General features: G+C 36.5%; 1 protein-coding gene across 15 annotated transcripts in view; it reads left to right on the top strand.

Moving 5' to 3' along the window:
- TAFA5 (TAFA chemokine like family member 5) overlaps positions 1-25,544 on the top strand; it is a 502,678-nt gene that overhangs the window by 389,039 nt on the left and 88,095 nt on the right. For 2 of the 15 annotated variants that reach the window (XR_011678681.1, XR_011678684.1), the window contains 3 exons: positions 5,926-6,023; positions 6,890-6,982; positions 8,293-10,735. The exons of 8 other annotated variants lie outside the window; for them this stretch is intronic. Coding sequence is in view for 1 of the 7 variants with exons in the window: in XM_071423852.1 (XP_071279953.1) it covers positions 8,293-8,301 (9 nt within the window). In the remaining 6 variants the exon portion in view is untranslated. Of the gene's footprint in view, positions 1-5,925; positions 6,024-6,889; positions 6,983-8,292; positions 10,736-25,544 lie in introns of those variants that run through there. 5 more of the 15 variants (XR_011678682.1, XR_011678686.1, XR_011678683.1 and 2 more) reach the window with 3 other exon arrangements.

Here is a 25,544-nt window from a genome sequence, read left to right as displayed (position 1 = left end):
GGACTTCAGTGCTGGCTGATGCTCTTCTTCATATTTTTTTCCTTTTTTTTCCCATGATGTAGACTAGTAAATTTAACTATAGAGAAGAATATTTTTTAAACTTTATAATGAAAATCACATCACCCTCTTAAAAAAATACTTTTCTATTGTTTCAATAAAAGCATTATTTTATGGAATATAATTGTATTGCATAGATTTATTAGCACACAGAAATATTTAAATCACTTTTTTCACAAGAAGATTTAATTTAATTAAGCTTAAAACTTTAAGATTTGTTAGTCTATAAAGAGTATGCTTTGAATATAGAAATATATGTATGAACATTCAGAATTCAGTAAAAATTAAGTTATTGCATTTAAAAATTTATTTAAAATTAATTTAAAAAAATTCTTAGATACATTGGTAATTTTATCTGGCTCCTACCTCAGAGAAAAGTGTCAGAAATATACATATAAATTTAAATAAATATATAAATATAAAACAATTCCAGTTATTTTTTTCAGTATCCTGAGGAAAGCCCATGGCTATTCTTAGACATTTTTAATCATGCTAATATTGCTGTTGTTTTTTATTTAAAGAGTAAAAGGGTGACAGAGAAGTAGTAATTTTTCAAGTTTACAATTCCATACCAGTTACAAATCTCCCTTAGTTTTATCTGCTGTTAACCTTCATATATGTGCACAGCTCTAACCAACTTAAAAGAGGAGAAAGAAATCATATAAAATTGAGTTACTTGCTCAAATCCTTTATCTGGAGTTATTTTAAGGATATTTAACATTTTAGCCATTTTAGCTTTTAGTGAGAGATGAAAACACACTGTTTGCATTATTGTGCCTTATAAGATGTGTGGTCCTCTTCATCCTTCCCTCTTTCCACCTATGTTGCTTGAAGGAGCTGATTTTAGACTTTCACAGCGGGCAAAATGAGGCCTGCCTTGCTCTTTTGTTATCCACAACAGTTTTAAATGCTACTGTGAGCAAAAATCTCCCATGATCACCTTTGTATCCAAGGGTCTTAAATCTTCTGAGGAGAGATATTCTTGCTGCTGTCTTTCTCTTCAGGACCAATGTTGACCTTGGATGCAAGTCCACAGCTGGCTGAACATGAGTCAGCAGTGAGCTCAGGTGGCCAAGAAGGCCAGTGTCACCCTGGCCAATAATAGTGTGGCCAGCAGGATCTGGGCAGTGTTTGTCCTCCTGTACTCAGCACTGATGAGCCATACCTTCAATCTTGTGTTCAGTTCTGGGCCACTCACAGCAAGAAAGATACTGAGGTCCTGGAGCATGTCCAGAGAAAGGCATGGAGCAGGTAAAGGAGCTGGAGCACAAGGAGCTCCTTGTAAGGAGCAGCTGAGGGAGCTGGGGGTGTTTAGCCTGGAGAAAGGGAGGCTTAGGCTTGACCTTATTGCTCTCTACAAATACCTGAAAGGAGGCTGTAGAAAGGTAGGGATCACCCTCTCAAGCAACTAGTGATAGGAGAGGACATAGCTTCAAGCTGCACCTGGTGATGCTCAGGTTTGCTGTCAGGAGGAATTTGTTCACATAAGGGTTGTCAAGCACTGGAACAGGTTGTGCAGGGAGGTGGTGGAGTCACCATGTCTGGAGGTGTTTGAGAAAAAACTTCATGTGGTACTTACTGCCATAGTCTAGCTGACAAGGTGATGATGAAAGATTGGAGCTGATGACCTTTAGAGGCCTTTTCCAACCTAAATGAGTCTGTGATTCTGCCCCCTCTATTGCTTTTCCTTAGAATGTGTTCAGATGCCACAAACCAAACTTTCGTAATTATACATGCTTAAGGCTGAGCTCCTAAACAAGGGCTACCTGCATGACCCAGGTTCAAATGTATTTCAGCTGGTTTACAACATGAGGTTCTAACATTTTCAGTCATTGTAAGGATTATCTAATTATAACAGCAATCCCACTTCCTTCACTGCTATTGCTTATGAAGTAATAGGCAATTCAGAAGGAGTGTACGATATGACCCAGTGTATTCCAAGATCTTGTAAGTTAAAAAAAGGTAATATGAGACAAAAAGGGTTCTAACAGAAAAGGAAATTAATGATCATGATGATAGTCCTGACAGATGGTCAGGGGAAGTTGAGAAGATAGGAGTAGAAGTGTTATTTCAGGGGAAATAACTTTTTGGGGTTTTTTTGAGACAGACTGGTATTAAAATAGTTATTGGGGAAAAAACATGCAAAGAGTCTCAGATTGGGAATAAACACTTCTTTCTGTGTCAGGCTGAATAGTGGAAGTGGAAAGAAACATACAATGTGTGTTAAAAGGCATCTTCTTTTTGAAGGGCACTGATAATGGGATTCTGCTATCTGTAACTCAGGAATGCTACTTTGTTGGAGTGAGCACAGGAAAATATACCTGCATATAAACTACCTGATACATTAGACTTCTTTTTATAAATATTCATCCAGAAGCACAGACACTAAATTTGTTCAATCTTATAACTCCTAATTCTGTAGGTGCTGTGGTTTGAACTCTGAAATGTCTCTTCCTGTGGCTAGCTCAGTGAGACAGAATACAGCATTAAGTAGGATAGCTTTCATGTTTCTTTTTCTTATTCCTAATAGCTTCAGATACTTTAGAGTTAGATTAACTTGTCTTTTTTTTCTGAAGACTAAGCAATTCAGTTTGCATATATGAACAGCGTGGAGAAAAGGAGAGGAAGGGAGGGAAACAAAATAAATTTTCAGAAGGGACTATGGGAGTTCTCATGAATGAAACAGATCATTGCTGCTCCTTGGATCATCACCAGAAATTTACATTTTTATTCCCATAAAGCCGGAGGTATCTTGCAAGGCAATGTAAGGTTTTCCTAGGGCATTTTAATGCTTTTACATCTTTCTTTCTGCATCATATATGCTTAGTTGTTTAGGGACCTAGAACTGAGAGCCACAGAAGCAGAGGGGAAAGACATGCTGTTTATCTGACTTGCAGTCAGTTGGTAAAAGGTTTGGAACTGTTTCTATTATGAGTAGATTTGTGAGTCAGAGGCTGGTTCAACCAGCATTCATCTCTGTGAATTTTCTTAGGTAAAAAGAACCCAAACAAAAAAAAGCTGTTTGCACTCATGCTGCACAGAATCCTAAGACTCACAGAGGGAGAAGACTGTAGTTGAAAGTGCAAAACACACAATTTAGACAAGTATTTCAGCTCTTAAGCAACACTGACCAATTACTTCCACCAATTACTTTGTAGGTATCCAGATCATTTCCAAAAATCAGTTCTGGAAACATGATAGAATTGTCATCAAAGAGTGCCAATGTGACTGCGATAGGTAGTCATGTAAGAGCACTTGGCTACTGTAGCAAAAACCAGAACTTGGGTGAACTCTTTATTCTAAAAACAGAGCGAAAAACAGGTGAAACTGCTAAAGTTTTATCAGGCTTGACATGGAATTGTTGGTATTTATGTGGATTCCATATAAAGTGAAAGGTCAAGACATACTTGAAAATCAATCCTAACTGAAAATATTTGCCACTTGCAGTAAGCCTGGCTCAACTTTCTGCTTGTGATGAGAAATTCGAACATTTTTGTCACTCAGTTAAATCCTATATACTACACTAAAAGAGAGGTTTTTATAGGGATTTCTTTTGATAGAAAGCCTGTGTAAGTCAGCAAAGTGTCATATATTCTTATCTTCTCAAGGTGACTTGCATAACTTTTTTTCCTCTGTTTTGACCATAAAAATGAAGAAATGAAATATTTTGTGTGCCATTAGGGCACAACTGGGGCTAGACTGACCTTTATTCTACTTCCTCCAGAGTAAGACAATTAAGTGGAATGTGTTATAATTGCTCTAATAAGCCAAACACTCTTGGGACATATTCAAGCCACCCAAGAACAACAGTAAGATACATATGGTCATGTGAACTGTATTGCTTCTTATGTTTTGGATTATTAGCAGGAAAATTTGTTTTCCTCTTGAGAACTCAGGGAATTTGTTTTTCTCTTGGAGCACACAGGGGCTTGGACTTCCCCCATGTAAGCAGTCAGAAAACATGCAGTAGTATTTTAATCTCTGGTACTAGATGCACACTCAGTACCTCAAATTTGAAGAAACTCAAACTAACAGCCCAAATATTTGGCTCCTTCCAAAGGAAGCAGAACCTGCTGTCTGAAGAGCTGGGAAGAAATTCTGACTTCACTGAAGTCAGTGACAAACAGACCTGTGCTTTGGTACCTAGAAATGACATGAGTTCTGTGTATGAACAGAAGAAATGTTGTTCTATGTGATAGTTATGTAGCCTTTCTTTAATTTGATGCTGCTACAAATTTCCTAAGTGAAGAGAAAAAATAACCAAATCAATGTAAAAACCAATTTCCCAGGCTTTGAAGCAGTTTTATGTAAGTAGTTATTTAATTTACAGTTATTATTGCAAGCTGATCAGCTAATTAATATTCTAAAAATTAATGCCAAACAGCCATCAAGAGCACCATTTTACTTTAAACTTGCCTGTTAGGGAAGTGGTACTTTCATGTGTTTCAATTCACGTTTTCAATTCTTAGAGAAGTAAAGAGGGAGGTCAGCAGAACTGCCACCTTGGGCTTCCATGGGGTAGGTTATAGGCCTTTCAGCCTGACTTTGGTGCCAGGGAAGGTCGTGGAGCAGATCATCTTGAGTGTCATCCTCTGGTACATGCTCAGGGGATCAGGCCCAGCCAGCATGGCTTTATGAAAGGCATTCACCTGCTGGACCAAACTCATCTAATGCCAAGGCTACCTACTCAGTGAATGAGGGAAAGGCTGAAGATGCTGTCTATCTGAACTTTAGTAAAGCCTTTAACACTGTTTTTCACAGAATTCTCTTGGCAAAATTGGCTGCTTTGATAGGTGCACTCTTCACTGGATTAAAAAAAAAAATACTGGGTGGCTGAGCCCAGAGAGTTGTGGTGAATAGAATTGAATCTGGCTAACAGACAGTCACTAGTGGTGTTCCCCAGGGCTCAGTATTGGAGCCAGTTCTGGTTAATATCTTAATCAATGATCTGGACAAGTTAACAAATGACACCAAGTTGGATGGAAGTGTTTATCTGCTGGAGGGTAGAAGGACTCTGCAGAGGGCTCTGGACAGGCTGGATTGGTGGGTTGAGGACAAGTATAGGAGGTTCTACAAGGTGAAATGGTGAGTCCTGCACTTGGGTCACAACAACCCCATACAGTGCTAGAGGGCGGGGGAAGAGTGGATGTAAAGCACCCCAGCAGAAAAGGACTGGAGAATGCTGATCAACAGTAGCTGAATGTAAGCCAGCTATGCCCAGGCAGCCAGAAAAGCCAATGGAATCCTTGGTTGCACCCACAATAGTCAGCAGGACTGGGTAGTGATTTTCCCCCTGTGCTTTGCACTGGTGAGGCCACATCTCAAATCCTGGGTTCAGTTTTGGGCCTCTCACTTAAATGAAAGACATTGAAGTGCTGGAGCATATCCAAAGAAGGGCAACAAAGCTGGGAAAAGGTCTGGAGCAGAAGATTTTTGAGGAGTGGCTGAGGGAGCTGAGGTTGTTTAGCCTGGAGGAAAGGAGGACCAGAGACACCTTATTGCTCTGAAAGGAGGTTGTAGCCAGAAGGGGGTCAGTCTGTTTTCACAAGTAACAAGTGACAGAATGAGTGATATTACCCTCCAGTTGCACTGGTGAGGCTTATATTGGATATTAGTCAAAATTTCTTCACTAAAAGGGTTGTCAAGCTTTGGAAAAGGCTACACAGGGAAGTGATTGAATCACCATCCCTGAAGTATTTAAAATATTTGTGGTGGTCCTTATGGGCATGGTTTAGTGGTGGACTTGGCAGTGCTGGGGTGGACTTGATGGTCTTAAAAGTATTTTTCAACCTAACTGATTCTATGATTCTATTCTATGGATTGAACTATTACTATAAATAGTAAAATAGTCCTTTTTATTTTTTTTAGGAGTCCCTCTTTTCTCTTATTTGATCTGTCTGTTTTTCTGGGGAGTGATTAATTTACCTGTAATGAGGAACGAAAGGGAAAAAACAGGAGGTGGGAGGGTAGGTGTGCATTCTCTTCCTCTTCTCTGGACTCATCATGCTCTCTCCTATCTTCTCTCTCCTTTTTATCTGTTAATCTTATTACTTATCTTACTTCTTTTTCATGCCTTCATTAATAAGTGGTGTTTATACTTCCCTCGCTAACATATGCGTTTCCCCCCTTTCATTTCATTTTTTCCTGTCATTGTCCAAAGTTGTAAATTCACTTCCTGTTCTCTAATCTGTTCCTCTTCCTGTCATCACTTTATTTCAAGCCTGCTCTATGCCCTTCCTCAGCATTTTTAAAGTGCATAATTTTCTCCCCTCTTCTCGTCTTCTTTTAAAGTGTTAATACCATATTCATGCAGCAGGGGTGTTCAAGGTGGAGACAGGGATAGAAGGAAGGAAAGAAGGAGGCCTTTATCCCCATAGAGTGACAAAGCAGAAGGTTATCTCTGAATGTATGTTGTTGTACCTGAACTCTCTCTTCTTCCTGGGACCAGTATGGTAGAGAAGCACACTGTGAAAACACTGAACATACAGTCCATCAGCAGTTTACGCTGTTGCTTTTAGCTGTGGGCCATTCTGGCATTATAAAGGAAAGATGGAGCTATGTCAAGCTAATTCTTAACACATAGTAGTTTACTTTCAGACCTAATAAATCATGAATTGTTTGCTTTGTGTCTTGCAACCTAAAAAGTATTACTACCTTAAAATTTGTGTTCTTTTCTAATGGGAAGGAAAATAGGGGGCATAGCAGGAAGGTCAAGAAAGAGTTTAAAGAGGAAAGAGGGCAATTAATAGAAGCAAAACATTATTTCTCTTGCTGAAAGTATATTTAAGAAGGGGAATATATCACAATAATCAACCAGGTTTTTTGCCTTCAGCCTGTCTGAGGCCATGTGGTTTGGAGATCTGATCACTAGTCCGAAAAGGAAAGGCTGTTTGCAAGATTTCCGGGGTGTTTTTTCCTGGAAAAGGTGAGAGGACAAAAGCAGAAATCTATGACGTACACTTTATGCCTTGTAAGGAAATTATTCATCTGTCTATCTGCCTCTCTTTCTCTCTCTTTCTTTCTTTCTACATGCATATATATAGAGATCCATATGTTTCAAGCTGTCACAAAATTGATTTGGAGGCAGATTTTTCTTTCATGTACTGCTCTGAAGATTAGGTTAAAAATTCAATGTATGGCTTAAACCAATTGAATTGTGTTTTCTTATTTGTTTGCTCTTTTACATTCACTGTTCAGTATTTTATGGAGTTTTGCATGGTATTTCCATCAGTAATAACAGTTCTGACTACTTGGAGACAGAACAATGCCGAAGCAGAAGATAGTGTTTGAAAATGCAAACAGCATTTTGTAACAATCATGCTTGCTTAATACACCCCACAACATTTTGGTGTGTACAGAATCTGTGGAATTTTTGAACCATTTCTAAACTCATATTTTGGGTGAGCATGAGTAGCTAGCTCTTTGTTGTATAAATAACTCATTATTTTCTCATTTGTGTTTGTGCTGTCTTCCAGTACTCTTGTTTTCTTTAATAGTGTGAACTTTGGTTCTGCTTCTCTTTAGAAATGCTGCTTCCATTCAATTTTCTTTGCAACAGGTTCATTGGGCAGTACTCTTCCCATTTTTATTATATTCTGTGGGGTTTTGTGAGTTTTTTTTCTTTTTTTTTTTTTCTGGTGCGTAACTAAAACAATTTTCCGATTAAATTGACTATTAATGGCCATTATTTACATTAATTTGCACTTGTAATAGCCTCGCTAGAGGGCAGTATTGATTAAATTAGGCACACTCTAGTGCTCTTTGGAAACTTAACTGCAGAAAAGCCTCCAGTACAAACATCTTTGCATTTTTAATACGCAGTCATGGCTTTCAAGTCCATTTTTCATTACATCCTGAACATAAAAAATAAAAGTAATCTTAATCACCATGTATATTTGGCATTGTTATTTGTAACTTTAATGTGTGTAAAAGAACATTCTGTGATTTTTATGAGAAAGAATATGCATGAAACTTAGTAGAAATTAGATGACATTGAAGTTATTGTAAGCTATATATTATTAGAAATAATTATTAAAGCATAAAGTTTTTATAATAAAATATATGCTTTTTAATATGTTTTTTCTCAGGGAAAATGCTGTGCAAAATAAATATCTTCTAATTCATTAACTGTCTCCTTGAAAAACCTCAGTACAGTATATTTTATGATAATGGACAGCAAAGACAAGCAGAATTGTAAATTAAAACACTGACTCATTTGTTCTTATTGATTTACAGGTCTCCTGACAAATGCAGCAACACAGAATCCTCGTAGGAGTGGTTTAGGCTCTCTGTGAGCTACTTAACTTAGTCAAGTTTCACTGCTGTTGATCATCATCTGTTATATGTCATCAACTCAACTGTCTGTTTCTCTGTATCTCATGAATGACAGCATAATTCCTCTGCATTATGAGCTAAAGTTTGTTCTACCATTCTAAGGATCACTGGACTAAGGAATATAGAAAAAGAGATATGCTTGGGCATTAGCAATACAAAAAAGTTCATGGTTAACGTTTCATCTGCGTTATACACCACTACTGGACTTGCTGTTACCTACATGTTTCAATCTGAAGAGTCTGCTACAATGAAGAGTATCATCCCAATCAGCCTTAGAGAAGACTGTTTTGCCTATGGGAGGACACTGAGGTGCAAAAGAGAAACTCTTCTTGTGCCCTAAACTGTCTGAATTGCTTTTATTTTCTTATACTTTCAGTATTTACAATAGACCAAAGAGCAAAATCTATTTTAAAGTGGACACAATCTTACTCTTAAGAGAGTTATGTCATTAAAAGGAAGGTCTCCACAAAGACATGATTCCAGCTTTCACAAAGCTGAAATGTTGTCCAGCAGAAGTCTTTATGGAAAGCTGAAGTAAAAACTAACTCAGAGACCTGCTCTTGAAATGCCATGTTCAAGAGAACATAACGGAGCACTGAGAGAAAATGACCTATGTTTGAAAAACTTGGACAAAAAGAACACAAACTGTCTACACAGCACCTTTATTCCTCTGTACTTAGATTGACTTTCTCGTACTAAAATCATTTTCCGTTTTAACCAGTTAAACATGCCTCTTCTACAGTTCCATTTTTGATAGTTAAAGTTGGATAATACAGTATTTGCAAAGAGCATGTTTGGTCATCTGTGGCCTATGTCTCATCTGATACACCATTTAGCACCAGAAAGCAAATTAAAGAGAAAACAAAAGTAACACTTGTTTGAAAGAGATCATTAAATGTATTTTGAAAAGCCTAAAGTTATATATTTAACAGTTTTTATATGTTGTATATTTGTAGAAAATCCTATTTAACAATTAACGTGATAACTCTGACAGTCATGAAAAGTGGTTCAGAGTTAAGTTGTGTTTTATTACTTCAGTTGTCTCTGAAGTGACCGGTGTCGTTTGCTTTCTTCCATTGGGACATTCTGGATGTAAAGCATGACCAGAGAGGACTGTGTAGAAAAAGCAAAGAATAATGTTGTTTATATTACATAAATGCATTCAACCATTGCACTGTTGGAAGGCATTTTTTATTTTAATTTTATTTTTTTTTGTCTTTATGTACTGATAAAAATAGAGTGTAAAATATTTTACTCATTGCTCTTCATAGCAAGGTTTTCCTTCCTTCCTTCCTTCCTTCCTTCCTTCCTTCCTTCCTTCCTTCCTTCCTTCCTTCCTTCCTTCCTTCCTTCCTTCCTTCCTTCCTTCCTTCCTTCCTTCCTCCCTCCCTCCCTCCCTCCCTCCCTCTGTCCCTCCCTTCCCCCCATCCCCCCATCCCCCCTACCTCCCTTCCTCCTCTTCATCCTCTTCCTCCTCTTCCTTCTCTTCTTCTCTTCCCTACTTTTATGTAAGGGACAATTTAAAGCCTGTTCCTTGATCCCGTTTTCAGTGTTTTACCTCATTGTTAGAAAGCCCTCTTTTTCAGCATTATTGGTTAGTGAAAATTTAGCAAAGACAGCATAGACAAGGGAGAAATTATGATAAAACAAAAACAAAACCTTGTTCTTTTTACTGTACCTTTTGGCATATAAGTTTAGTACATACTGGTATGATACAATCAACAAGGGAGCTTAATTTCTTCCTGGCAAATGTATTACGGTTCCAAGTATACTACCTAATATTCCAATTAACTTTTAGTGTTATGCTAGTTCTATTCTACTAAAGAAAAAGAAATAGAGATTATTCAAGTGACCATAGATGAAAGATACAAAAACAAAAAGTTGATTAAAGAATTTTTTTAAAGCCTACTCAAACACTGAGGCTTATATAATGCAGAGGTTGCAGGAAAATATGAACTATGGATCATTTTGTCTTCAAGCAAAATAAATATATACAAAATTCTTATTTAATCATAGGATTTTGACCAGTATCAAAGTAGCAATTAAAGCCCAGCCACTTGTAAAGTGTTATGGACTGACTGCACTATAAATGACCAATGTCAGGTTTAAAATGTCATGCAATAAATGATGGTAAATAGATTTACTGTACATGTAGACCTCAAGAGCCAGATCCCTCACTCTACCAACTCTCTGTTTTGATTTATTTTAAAGGGAGCTTCGTAGCCTTATCTAGTAAACACAGAAAAAATGAAAGATGTTGCATCATTTTTGTTGCTTTACAGTATTCAGTTTTGTGTTGGTTCAGCTAAATTATGAAAAATAAAGAAAATCCTTTTATAAGTGAGACTTGTTCCCTGAGCATGACATCACCAAAGGAATTTCACCAGACGATAAGAAATGTGGGAACACAGAGAGGAAGATGGAATTGGAAATTGAGGACATGAACTGTGTTTTGAAGTTTTACCCTTCCATTTTCATGTCTTGGGTACCTTCATTTTGGTGTGTTCAGTTATAGATCATATTACGGTCATTTGTTTTCAGGAAAACGGATGCTCTAAGAACAAGAGGATCTAAGAATGGACATCTGAAATATTTACATCTAGAATCATACAGTCCAATCAGTTCTGAATATGCAACCTTATGTCTTTGTTTTCTAATTACGTTATATACTCAAAAAAGGGTAGATGTACATGGTTATAAGGTCTACTCTGGATGAGAACTATCAAAGAAAAAAGATTCTGATTACTCTTCGGAGATGCGTTCCAGTCTCTGAGTCTCTTGTGTACAACAGACACTTCAAGGCACTTAAAATGTGTTCTGTGCATTTCCGTCCTCCCCCAGAATGTATAGTTTTAAACAAACAAAATATACTGGCTGCCTTTGTCACTGTGAATTACTACTCTAAGAGCAGTGGTGAAATGTTTCTCTCTCAGGAACAATATGTTTTCAGAATATTGTGAACTTTAATTTTACAAGACTAAGTTACATAAAAAAATTGTTTGTTTCTGAAAGTATTTTATGTGCCTCTTCCAAAGCAGAATTTGAAACACAGAGGGTAATGTCTTATTTGAATGCTATTAAATATCCGTCATTTCTCAGCTTGCACACAAGTAACTTTTTCAAAACCTGCTTGAAAAGGAATAGAATAATACATAAAAATACATAATAGACTAATAAAAACAACCTCCAGAAATGCAGTAAACCCTCAAAAATTTTTTGAAAAAAGCTTCTCTGTAGCTTTCTGTTAGCCTGGGCAAGGACACATTTAAGTACTGCTTTTAATATCTGGGATATCAAATGGAGCAAACATTAGCACACTATAGCAATCAATGTGACACATCATTCACCAATTTCATAATTATGCTTTTAGCCTTTTTTTTTTCTTTTGCCAATTCATTTTTCTTAGCTGCAGCTCAGGTTTTATGTGGTATTCTCTATCATTCACTTGTTTACTGAAATTGTACCCATGTGTTGTTGCATAAATCTTTAAGCCAGGCAGTTACTATCTCATATAGCCTACTCATCACAATCCTGATTACTAATTAGAGTTTCGAGAAGAAAATAAAGAATTCAACACTGTGTCTCAAAAGCCTCTATAGCTGTGAGGAACAGCTGAACTAGAAGGTGGTAAATGATTGGATGACAGAAAAATCATAGCACTGAATGCCTGGGGAACTGAACTAGTGGAAAGAAAAAATGAACAAGCCAGCAGTGGATGTAGCACAAGAAGCCCAGAAAAAAACCCCAAAAAGCAAAAAACCAAAACAAACAGCAAACAAACAAACAAAAAACTAACCAACCAACCAAGAACAACAACAAAAAACCAAATCAAACCAAAACAAAAAAAAACCACAAAAAAACCCCAAACCAAAATTGAAATATTTATTATATTTAATCAGAGGAGAAAAACCCCACCCAGAACCAGCTCTTTCATCACATAAACCTAGATATATGCAATATCTTTTCCAATTAAAAAATACATAAGAATGCATTTCCCTTTAAACAACTTTGTATGATGTATACCAAGAATCACATATACATAAGTAACAGACAAAGACAGGAATGGCTTGACTATTTTTTTTTCTGACATCACAGAATTGATCCTACATTGAAGTAATGAATCTCTCACACTGGGCGTAAGCAAATAAAGATGGACAGAAATCACAGTATTCTACTTCTTTCAGACTGGGGCTTGAGCAGAGAAAGGAGGTCAAGAAAGAAACTGAAGAAAAAAAACAACCAAGACCAGAGAAAAATAAAATTTTTCATTTCAGATTATGTAGTGTTTAATAAGTGCTTTTTAGTATTCAATACATGGTAGGGGAGTCAAAAGGAGTATTATTTGAAACAGGGAAATAAGAAAAGAAACATTATTTTAACTGCAGAGATGAGAATTTTACTGATAATGTTGTTGTCTTCTTTTGAGATATAAATCCCATTAAACTTAGAGACCCATGGGTAATATATAAAAGGTAATTCTGTCACTGATTAAAAATAAATGAAAAACTGGGAAGTAAACTAAAAAGTGGAAATGACAATAAGCCAGAATAGATAGTGACTAATAGTGAGCCATTCTGTGGGAGGATCGACACAAGTTCCTGTACTGCTTCTGACTGTGAATGAAATATAAGTACTGAGATTGCACAGTTTGTTAGTATCAGTAAATTACACAGATTAGTGATGATATGGGAGGCATATGAAGACATGCAGAGACAAAATGGATCACCAAATATTAGCAGAAAATGGGAAAAATGAAAATCGGGAGTGTCAATTTATCATTTCTTACACCATCAAAGTAATTATAGTCTCAACTATGTCAGATTTTGGAAATATGTGAAAAAGGACTTCTGCTCTTGAAATAGATACTGATGTTGGTTTCAAGCTACTCAGTCAAGGTCAAGTCACTGGTTTCATATGGTAATCCTATGTTATTTATGCCTTTTCAGAGCTCCAGCAAGCCTTTGGAGTACCCTTACAATATGCATCTGTAATCACAAAGCACAATGTGCTCGTGGCACTGATGTCCTCCACATCTGGCTTGCACAGACCATGCCCACAATTTTCTAAGTTTGATGTTGCTAATATCAGGCTAGTGAAAGTGACATTAAAACACTATATTGTGCTGCAGTGATACAAAAACACCAGTAGCATGCAAAGAACAGCTTCAGTAAAATCCCAAACACACCTAAGGACTGTTAATGTAAAAAAGAAAACAAACAAACAAACAAAACCCACACCAAAATCTAGAATGAAAAAGGAATATTTCTGCAAAGATCTTTGTTTAGGAGTAAAAATTCCAAAGGTATTTATATTAGTGTAGAGTCTGACATATCAGAAGGAACATTGTTAGCATATACAGAGAGCAGTTTACATTATCTAAGGAGCTTGAGCACTACCTCAAAACCATTGTATAAAGCACTGTGAGCTGTGTCTGTCCCCCTTTACTGCACTGGAAGAAGCTGATGTATGCATTTCTATGTTCCCAAGAAGAGAGGCAGATGCTTTAGTATGGGTTCTCACACAGGTATAACAATACACCTTGTGAAGGTGCTAACAAAAAGTGGGTAGTAGAAGCCTGATGTGTTTGTTAATGTGTTTGTACATTAACAGCCTGGCTGTGTTAATGTACAAACACATTGCACAAAACAGCTGACAGACTCCCAGTGGCAGTAAAGAGGGCCTTCCCAGCACAAAGACTAAAGGAGGTGCAAGTGCAAGGGTCATATATTTCTTCCTGTATATGCAGACAATCTCCACCTGGATAGATGAAAATTAATGTGGCTCCTTCTGTCTACACTTTCTACAAAGATGTATTTAAGCAGACTCCAAAGCAGAAATTCTACATGGATGGCAACTTTAAAACATATATGCCTAAATGACATGCTATTAGCAAACAAAAATGTTCATTGGTGCTTGAAGATAATTATATTTAATTTGACGCAACTTAAAATTTCTGCCTCAATGAAGCCATGAAACACTTGGTTTTCTCCACAGACAGATTTATTTCTTCTCAGAATATTGAACAGCACAACATGAGAGTGATAATGTAAATTTCAGCTCATGCAAGACAAATCAAAGCTCTGGAGGTGAGCTCTAGACTGACTAAAATTCTAGCTAAGTAAATAACAATGACCACATTGTGCACAGGAAACTCACACCCCTGAAAATGACACGGAGAGTTCTTGAGAAGAGCAAATGGCCACATCTTTTTCTTGAGATGAAGACTTTTCTGGGAACCTACATGTGTTGCTGTAGAGTTTCTTCCAAACTAGGAACACATGAAAACTGTCTAAACCCAAAGACAAATAAAGCAAGTTAGAGGGAACAGTTATTGTGAAATCTTTGTGTTTAATTGTACACAACAGGTTAATGTTCCCTGTACTTTATTACTTGTTCTTCATGGATTAACAAAATATCACTGGAAGAAATCTTTGTCACTGACTCCATGGCAAGGCCATTTTGTATTATTTAGATGGTGACTGTAGTCAGTCACCTTAGGCATTTTGACAAACTCAGCAAGCTTCCTCTCCTCTCCTTTTTCTCCCATTGGTTGCACCCTGTAGTGCTATGTAGACATACCCACTGCAATGGTAACCAGCATTCCTAAAGGAATTATTTTAAGGTTGGTCATCCAGATTTGGCTACCGGTGTGGGTTTGGCAGTGTTTGATGCAGTACCAACTGAGAGCCCAGTTTTTAGTTGCTTCTAGCTGAGCACTTGGATGCCAGGTGGCCACTGGCCCTCAGGTTTGTTACTCTTGAGGGGATTTTGTATAGGCTGCATAATATGAAACCACTGCAATTTGAATAGCTTTCTGAAATGAACAGGAATGAAAGATTTCTTCAGGATCTCTCTCCAGTTAAAAATGTTTGCTTTTTCAGAAGTCTTTTATCATTCTTTTACTGTCTTGTGAAGAATTATAAGTACAAGAATCATAAGTACAAAGTCCAGACAGATGCACAGTAAAGCTTGTTCACTTTCTACTTGTAAAGATGTCTTGGTCTAGAAACAAGGCAATCAGCTTGTAAAACAGCTATTTACATCCAACAATACTTTTCTGTGCTCCAAAACCAATTCTTCCTGAAGAAAAAACTTGAACCAGAAGTAAAAATATTGCTATTCATTCTAGTTTTTAAGATAATGCCTTAGCTTATATTCATAATTGAGAAACTTCCCAAGTTTAAACATTTGGTTACTCAGTGAAATATTTCAGAGGTCTGTGTCTCATGATGCCATCTCGTAACACCTGTCATAATGATAGCTAACCTTGTCTGTTATTTTTCCAAACAAATAAAAAAGCTATAAAGTGGCTTCATCAGATAATCAATGCTTAAAAGAAATATTGACATATATAAGGAGGAATATCTTGCTGAGCCTTCTAATGTTATTAATGAGGGAGGTATGTGTATGAGGACAGTCCTGCTTTCACTGTACCTTAAAAAACGTCCTTACAACAAGGCACACCTCTTATAGGAGTATGAAGAATGTATTAATTTCTTAGACAGTGAATTGGCTGCAGGAATATTGCTGCACAGTGATCTATTGCTCAGCTATAGCAAGGCTCCAAGGCAATACTCTATTGCTATTTTCATTTTACTGAAGGTTTCCCCTACTAGAGTGCATTGACCAATATTTCAGTCCTACTATGAGCTAAACCAGCATTACTGCTGTACTGAAGTAATTAATTCAAAATAAAAAAAAAAAAATAAAATAAGCATACATTTATTTATTAAGAAGTCCAGTAGAGAACTCTTACAGTGACAGATGACATTAGCCTATAAGCCTTTATAACTTACACGGTAATAAAATGGGGTTACGTTTTTGAATTAAATTGATAACATGACCAAATCGATTTCATTAGTGTATCTGTCATATTTGCTGTTAATGATGGCTAACAGTGGAATAGAAACTGACAACAATCCCTGAAAAACTGTGCAGATCAAAATTATATTATACTGGCATTCATGAATTTTAATAACCTTTTTTATCATTAATTTTGAACTCCCTTTTTAAATTTGAAGCTCACAAGAGAGAAGAGAATTAAACTTTCTACACCTGTCTCAGCTCCTATTATTTCTATTGTTACAAGTTAATAGGCTCAAGAATAGAAGACATTTCCACTAACTAAAACAAAAAAAAAAAAGGTCTTGCTTGAGAGTCTCTTGTGAGTGGTTATAGAGGAATGGATGTTTCTTTGCTGCTAAAGTGTTGACATAAGAGTAATTTCTCCTGAATGACTAGAGAGCTTTAGGACACTCAAATTGCTGTTTAAAAGACTGTTTGTGGAAGATGCTATTTGTATTAATAGACATTGGTACTCTAGTGTGTAACTCCCTTTAATGATAATGGAAGTTCTGCAAAAATCTACAGGACAATATACCTACTGCCAGGAAACATCATAACTCTCTAATTCCATTAGCAGGGCTTAAATAAGTGTGAGTTAAAAGTGGACAAGTATTGAAATGCTACACCTTGCAGGACCATTTTAGAATATCAAAATGCTCTTAATGTAATGAGACACCTTGATCCCTCTGCTACCTGAAAATGTGGCAAGATATTAAACATGTGTCAAATTAACTGAAAGACCAAATACTCTTTCCTATTTCAAGGCCCTCAATACAAGATCTTTCTTGGATTAAAATCATATGAAAATAGGTAATTAAGAGGAAAAAAAAACCCTGTGGGATAATCTTGGCACAGGTAAATGAAAAAAATTAATAATAAAATGATAAAGACAAAGTTATCTTAAATATATTAGATAAATGTATGTTTCTATATATAGTGAAGTACACTGTTTCTGGTTTGAGCTTATTGTCTTTCTTGCTCTCATAGATAACTCAGGAGTTATGACAGCAACATTGGTAAAAAAAAATTAAAGATTTAGTCTGTAGAGCTTATGTGATAGAGGGAGAAATATTTAGTCTTCCATATGTGAGGGTTCTTCTGGCCTTTTGAAGATGCTGATCTTTACAACAGAAACTTTGTCTTCACATCTTCTATGGGACTGTTAACAAAAGTTGGGTACTTTTAGTGAGATTCTTCCTGTACTGCACATTCTATGCATATATATATATTCATAGGCTACAAATTCTTCACAGAATCTATCTACATGTTGACAATGAATTTAAAAATATTGCTGCTCCTGATATTCAAGGTAACTTTCTTTGGATTTTATACCAAGGTGGATTAACCTTGGCCTGCAGCCAGATACCTACACAGCCTTGCTTTCACTCCTGCTCCTCAACAGGACAGTGGAAGAAAATGAGACAGGCACAGGGAGATAACCTATGAATTAATCTTAAAAGAAAAACAGACTGAACTTGGGAGAATTTGTCCAAGGTATTGACAAAAAATTGGTGTTGATAGTAAGAAAAAAGACAATATTTAAAGATCACCTATTCTCCCCTCTTTTTCCCAAAGTTCAACTTCACTACTTCATTCCAAATTCCTCCTCCTCCTGTCTTCAGGAGGCACAGGAGGGATGTGGAGTGGGAGAATAGTGATGAGTCCATAAAAGCCTCTTTGCTGCTCTTGCCTCCTGAGACTTTTCTTTGCTTCTGCACAGTTACTTCCAAGGGGCTGCAGTCCTCAAGGGAAAACTATTCTGTGTGGGTCTGCCACATGCCACAGTTCCTTCAGACCATATCCACTGTGGTGGTTTACGAATGGTACTCCCTAATTAATTTCTCCCACTAAAAAGCAAACCACAAGCTTCTCATCTTCTCCCATTCCCTCTGGTGAGAGAGACAAAAGAGAGATCCTGAGTTGTGATAAGAATCATTTACAAGAAAACAAATGGAAGCAGAATCAATATTATTAACAAAAGTATACAAAATGAGGGTGGTTTACACGCAAAAGATGCTCACTGACCAATCCAGCACCTAATGACCCCTGAGACAATGAATGAAATGGCAGCAGACCCTCCACAGGCCATCTTTTTCTTCACAAGTACCAGTCACATTCCCATCCTCAGAAGTGAGAATCCCTTCCTTTCTCTCCCTGGCAGTGAAGCGAGTGGTGTAGAATAACAACCTCCACACATCCACATGCGTTCAGCCTCCACCCCCTCACAGCTTCTGTGGAAAAATTCACCATCCTGCCCAAAACCAGGATATCCACCTCCACCATCCCATGTGTCATCTCCCACTGGCTACAGTGTGGATATCTGCTCCAGCAGTATGTCTCCAAGGGCTGCAAGGAAACACCTGCTCCACCATGGTCTCCTCCACAGGTTGCAGGTGAATCTTATCTCTAGCACCTCCTCTCCTTCTTTATTGAGCTGGGTGTCTGCAGGACTATTTCTCCCAGTGTTTTACCTCACTTTTCACTGCTGTGCAGTGTTTTGACCTTTGTTAAATCTGTTTTTCCATTGATGTTTTCAACTTGGCCAAGCTGGGTGGAGCTGGCCTAGGGCAGCCCTGATCCTCCTCAATGAGGTCCCTGGCAGATGCTTTTCTTTTTAACTTGTAATTGTTTGGGGGTTTTACACTAGCATGTTTCTTTATTAATTGCAAGGGATTTAGTCTCTAATCCAGCACATTTTATTAGCAGCTGTCTTTAAAAACAAAACAACCTAAACCATACAAACAAACCCCCCCAAACAACCCAAAAAACCCAAGCCAAAATTCCACTGATCCTCAAAGCCACTTAACTATCTTTTAAAAAATTAATTTTCAAACTACAGACATAAGTTTAAAAAAAGTAGAGTACTGTTTCTTGACAAAGGTGATGAGGCCCAAAGGAAATCAGGAAATAAGTAAATTAGTAAAGCCAACAGAGCCTGACAAGACACCCTTCTTGACAATCTCCTGTTGGACCGAGAAAAATTCCCTTTTCCCAAGTCTCTTTCATCTCCTGTCTCTGGGGATAATTGTATTTTCAGTGGATTAAAGAAGGAAAAGCAAATGCCTTTGACATTGTATTTATGGCTGTCTCCTGTTTGCAACTAGCTCCAGATATCTGAGGCTTTGGAATTACTTTGACAGAACATTGCAGGCCATGGAGAACTGTAGTGCACTTACTGATACCCAAATGCAATCCATGACTTCCCAGTGGCTTATGTTTACTGAAGAGGAGCCACCACATTAAGACTATTCCATTCAAACCATCTCACTGAGTTTATTTTAAGATTCAGCACTTCTGCCCATTGCTGTATCCATATGCTGAGAAGTCACTAGCATCAGGTAGTCCATAAGAGAAACAGCTGGATGAACCTCTTTTGATCTTCTTCTCCGCGTCCTCCCCTCCTCCAAAATCCTTCCTATAACTTAGGTTTGGTGGTGCTTTGGGAGGAAGGAACAGAAAAGTAGATTGCATGGCATGTGGAATGGAGTGCAATGAATAGTATTTTAAATGAAAGAAACAAAAAGGGATTCCCTAAATCTCAAGAAACTGTTTTGTTTTTTTTTTTTTTAATTTGTTTTTTTTTTTAACTAGATGGAGTTGAATGGGAAGTTTTGTAACATGTGTGGCATGCTGAATTTTTTGATCTGTCCTATCATGGGGGATTGTAACCCACTTTTAAAAAAAATAAATATTGATTGAGTTTTTATCCCCTAGGAGAAAATACTTGAAAGGTCTTTCATCAGCATATTCATGCAACATCTCTTCAAAGAGTGTATATATATATAAAATTATATCTTAAAAAAGCAGCTGACTTATTCACTAAAATATATCTTTTGGCAGAATAGTTGAACTTGGCAGGGATTGGTGGAGATTGTCAACTAAAGCAGGTTTCTCAGGACCTTGATCAATCAGGTTTGAGTGCTTTAAACAATGCAACCTCTCTCAGCAATTTATTCCACAGTTTGATGATCTGACCACTAAAAAGTACTAGTAAAAGAGAAATTGTTGTTTTCATATGGAATTTTATGTTCTTCAATTTGCCTCTTGTCCTGTTTGCCACCACTGAGAAGAGTGTACTTCATTGCTACTCTGCACCACTATCTAACAGAATGGGAAATCCAAATTGGTAACTTTAATTACATGCTCTATATTTCATTTCAGGTGTATACTTTCATGTATTTGTTTTTAATATCATTGAAGTGATGATGTTTTGAGATTAACAGAGCATAACAATGTGAAGTGAACCAATACAGAATTGTCCCTGTGTGAAATTCTTGTCTCTCTGCACCAAACTCTTGAATTTAGCTTGTCTTAACAGATATCTGGGGTGGCCTCTGTGCCAGGAACTAGCATAGCACCCTGTGACGTGTAATTGCAGTTTTATAACACAGATCTCTTGCTAATAAGCCTGTCCAGAATTCAAAGCATGCAGGAGAATTATCCAGACTGCTCAGCTGCTCAGGTGTGCTGCTGTTCTGGCAAATCATAGGAGCCTGTGATCAGGCTGTTGATGTGGTCTGCTGTAGGAGAGAGCTTGTTTTACAGTCAGAGAGCAGTCCCCATGTGACAACAGATCTAAGCTGAAAAACTCTGCTGGACTCCCATCAGCTTTGTGAAGGATAATTTGGTGAGTGAGGTACCACTGTGTGTGTAAAATGGAGGGGCATGTTTGCATGTTTGCATGGTATTGGCTTGACAGATGCTGATGCATTGACAGCCATGGCATATACAAAAGGACACAAATCCTGATGACATTGGTGTCCTGGTTAGCTTTCATTGTCCATTTCCTGATTATGCATTCAAAAGTGCATTCTATTTTTTTTTAATGTTAATTTTTAAGAAAATTTGCAATGTCACGAAAAACATGTTTCTAGTGCATAAAATTCCCAATTACGCAGTTTGACTCATATCTCAAAATATACATAGATACAGTTCAGGCCATCATTTCATGTATATTGTCACAAGATACAATAGCATTATTTACAATCTAAATCTAATTAAAGGGTATGCAGGAATGAGAAAGGGATCAATATCTAATATTTTTTTTCCATCTGCTTTCCTCATCACTGCTAACATGTCAGAGAAAGAGCCAATAATTTGATCTCATGCATGTGTTCTGTTGCTTTTCCACTGAGATACCCAAGGTCAGTTGAGATATGGGATGCTCTAAATTCTCCATTTAGTTCCTTAATTAGTTGGGCATGTGACAGCATGTTCAAAAATATGACAGAAAATATAAATATAAATGTAAATATAAATATAAATGTATTTTTAGTACTAACTGTGGAATATCATTAAATAAAAATACATCTTTGATTTCAAGCACAGAAACACCACCTGAATATCTGGGAAAATGTTGGACAATTCAGACATTAAATACTTGTTGGATGTGTTTGCATTAAAGACATCTAAATACCATCATTTTTATAATAAATTTATATAATGTAGTTTCACAATAAATCTAGACAAATTCCAGTGGAAATCTTCCTGTAGTACAGCAGGGAGTTTATTGAGAAGACAGGAACATAATCTTTATTGTTCAAAAAACTTGCAGTTGACAGTCTTGAGAGTGGTAATTAAACTTTCCTTCATGCTAATGTACATTTTAGTTAGACTGAGCTCTTATCCCAATTGGGCAGAGGTTTTTATGATTGTTTCATGATAAAATGCTTTTGAGGATGACTTGTGGTCATACAGAAACAAGAAATATTACCTGCTGTAAAGTTATTTACTCCACTTGTGTTTCCTCCTGCTCCTTCAGTTTGAATGGCATCCTACTTCTAGACTGTCAATGTTTCCATTTGTTCTGCGTTAAACACTTCACTATTTTCAACACAACAGAGCAAATATTTTTTGTATGAGATGCAATGTTTACTGAGAATTAAAATGTCCCTGGAGGGCAGGAGGAATGCAAAGGAATGAAAAAAAATTATGGAAACCAACCAAATATTGTAGAAGCTGGCTGACTGTGTCTAAAATGTCTAAGGCTTCAGATGAATTATTCTGAAAAGGGCCAGGATTTCATTCTTCAGTTTAGACTTCCCTTGAATTATTACAACCAGAATGAAATGCTTGTCATGGTGAAGTTCTACACTGAACATGGGAGTAGCACTAAAAATGGTCTGCCAAACTTTCTGTGGTAAACAATCCATGAAAGGCAAAAGAACACAAATAAGGTGAAGATCAATATAAAAATATAGGAGTATATGGAAAATTAATCAATCTGTTTTCACAGTAACCTCATCTACCCATGAGGCTGTAATGGGTATGAAATAATAAAATGCACCATTTGACTTTATTTTCTCATAACCCTGGCCTTCAACAAAAACCTTATAACAACTTATTTGCAAACCTATTTTATCCTCCATGGACTGTTTTTACAATAATTTCAGGTGACTGCATGCTTTATTTTTAATATTTTCTACTCTTATACTGAAGTCAAATGTATAGTCTTAGAAAAGGCAAGTGCATACCCACCTTATGATTTTTTCCCCAAGTATCTATAGAACATACTGACTAAATGAATACTTTACACTTGGTGGAATTTTTATTTAAAAAAATAGTAGATATTGACATTTTCTAAAGTTTTGTTCCTGTTATACCTCAATTTCTGAAAATAAGTAAAAATCACTCAAATAATACTACTCTGAAATAAATTGTGTTTAATTAAACCTTTTATGGATGTAGCCTTAAGTATTGTAACTGAATTAAGCTTTAAAATTTAAACACATGGAAAGAAGATTAAACATTCACACTGTTAATATAATGTGAGTGTTGATGTATCAGTGATATAGAACTGTAAGAAATAAGTAAAAATAGGAATCACGTTATATGACAGTCATATAAAAAATTACAAGATAATGGGGAGAGAAGTTTGTCTTACCTAAATTTGTATGCCTAAAAGTTAAGTCTTGAATAGAATTTTTTGCCTTGGCCTTAACTGCCTCAAGCACAGGCAACTTTTCTCAGACCTTCCATATAGTTTGTGGAGAAGTTGTAAGTACTGTTAATAGTGTTCTGAGAGCAATTTACCTTGTCCTAAGGGAGGCACAAGCATTTGGCCCTCTGAACACTTATAAATCATGAACTTAATTTCTGTTGACTTATGAGAGCTTAAAAACCTACATATGTAGCTGCTTGCATTCTATATTACTAAAATGAGGTCACAATTTTCCCATGCTATAAGCTGTTTATAACCCTTTTACAGCCAATATATCAACTCCAGAAGATAAGTTATGTATTCTAGTGTAGAATATGTGCCAATGGTCAGAGAACTGAATCGCTTTGTAAAGACTATACAGGAAGCATAAGTGTGTTACTGAAATCAGATATCTTGCTTGCATTATTTGTACTTCCGCCTTTCAAGATTGGTAGGTGAAATAAAACAGGACAATTCTCTTCTGCATTAGAGTGTATCAATTTCCACAAGTATTCACTTTGATTTATAAGGTAAAACCTTATGATTCTGTGTTTGACTTTCCCAACTAGTCACCTTTAAATTGTTAAATGGGTGATATAAAGTATAGAAAGTAATCCATGACTGTTAATTCCTACAGTGTTTAGGTTTTTTAAAGCAGTGTAAGATGAAGTGTACTTTTGTACCCATTAAATTCATGAGGCACTGGAGAAGATACATTATATACAATACTAATTTTATCCATCAAGCAGTTCAATTAGAGGAGAAAAAAGGGTAGTATTCTATATAGAGATTCTGTAACTCCTTCCATTGATCTCAGAGGGGCTGTGGGTGACTGATTTGTTTAGCTTTAGGCCCACAAACCTGGGCTTTAGGATTTTTCTTTCCTTTTTTTAGTTTAAATGTTCTAGTATAAGTTTTTTCCGTAGAATTCAGAAGGTGAAGGATGGATTTCTGAGCAGCATGCACAAGTCCATGCACACACACATGCAAGCCCCAAGCCCAGCCTTGTGAAAATCTCTTGTTTTGTTCTTGCAAATTACTTGCAAGAATCATGGTAGGATAATAGCTTAGATTGTGAGGATACCACAGAACCACTGCACCCAGAAGCATGAAGTGTGTTTTTTTGCCTTCAAAATGTTACTTCTCCAGTGATATAATAGTAGCAGAACATACCTAGGGGCCCAGATCCTGAAAATTTTTACATGTGTTATTTAACTTTAGAAGCAATGCTGACTTCAACAGAAATGTTTTCAAAATTGAGCAATTGCTAAGACTTAACCTGGATAAGAATTCAACAGCTGATCATGAAAAAAACAAGCATCTAGTCTGACAAAAGTTACCTCTTCCCACTCTCTATTTCCAGCCAGCTGTTGAGCCATAATGTATCTAGCCAAAAGAAATGACTTTTTTTTTCTGAGTTGAATGAGGTAAACTTGACATATGTTGGACACATCACTGGACTTCATCATAAGAGTCTTCCATAAGTTACTTCTAAAGGCAGAGGAAAAGATCCCACAGACAACTAAAGATGTTAGCCTTTCACTTTCATGGTCAGTGGTTTACATGGGAATTCTTTGTGCAAATGTGTTGTAATAATCAAATGTATAATCTAAGATTCAAACAGAAAAATATAAAACAAGTATATAAAACAATATAAAACAACTTTCCATAAGTATTAAATAGAAATGTAAACCAGAGACTTCTGAATCAAATAACTTCTGTGCTTTTATCTTTGGAAACTGAAATAAATGAGCATGAGGTCAAAAGCTTCACTAATGTGAAGCTAAGGTGGTGATTTGAGAATAATTTATTGTGTAAAAGAGTAAATAGTCAAACAATTTTAATTATAACACTGTTAAAAGCTGAAATGCCTAAATTTAAATAATTTAGAAGTTATGTGATAGATATTAAACACCTGTGAAAAGGAAAAATGCTTTAAGCAAGAGTTCCTAATAAGTCTAGTTTAGTTAATTATTGCCTGAAGCATTTCTGAACTAATTATTTACCTCCAAAGTGGGTTCCATGTTTTCAGCATTGAAGTGCCAGATATTGATTTTCTTTAATTGTCAGGGTACAGTACTAGACAGACCACACAAAGCTGAAGGTTAAGCCATTTATAGAAAGCGATAGCCACGTCCTCCAGTGTCACACACTGCATCAGTGTGAAAGGGAGACCAGGGCCCTGAAACTTGGCACTTTCAGGGAAAAGGGTTGTTTGTCTCTGTCATCTGCCCTTTATGGTTCATTTAACATCTTATATAGCCTGTGTAAATTAAATGGGTTTAGTAGCTGCCCAACTTCCAAGTCAAAGAGAGTGTTCTGCTCAATGGGGGAAGTAGAGTATTTTATCCTTCTAGTTAACAAGATGTACATGGCTCAACAAATAATG

The sequence above is a fragment of the Agelaius tricolor genome, unplaced genomic scaffold (assembly GCF_023055355.1).
Source record: "Agelaius tricolor isolate 1412-34295 unplaced genomic scaffold, bAgeTri1.0.p SCAF_3, whole genome shotgun sequence".
Classification (NCBI taxonomy): Eukaryota; Metazoa; Chordata; class Aves; order Passeriformes; family Icteridae; genus Agelaius; species Agelaius tricolor.
Note: the sequence above shows the minus strand (reverse complement) of the source record. Positions and strands in the feature narration are given on the sequence as shown.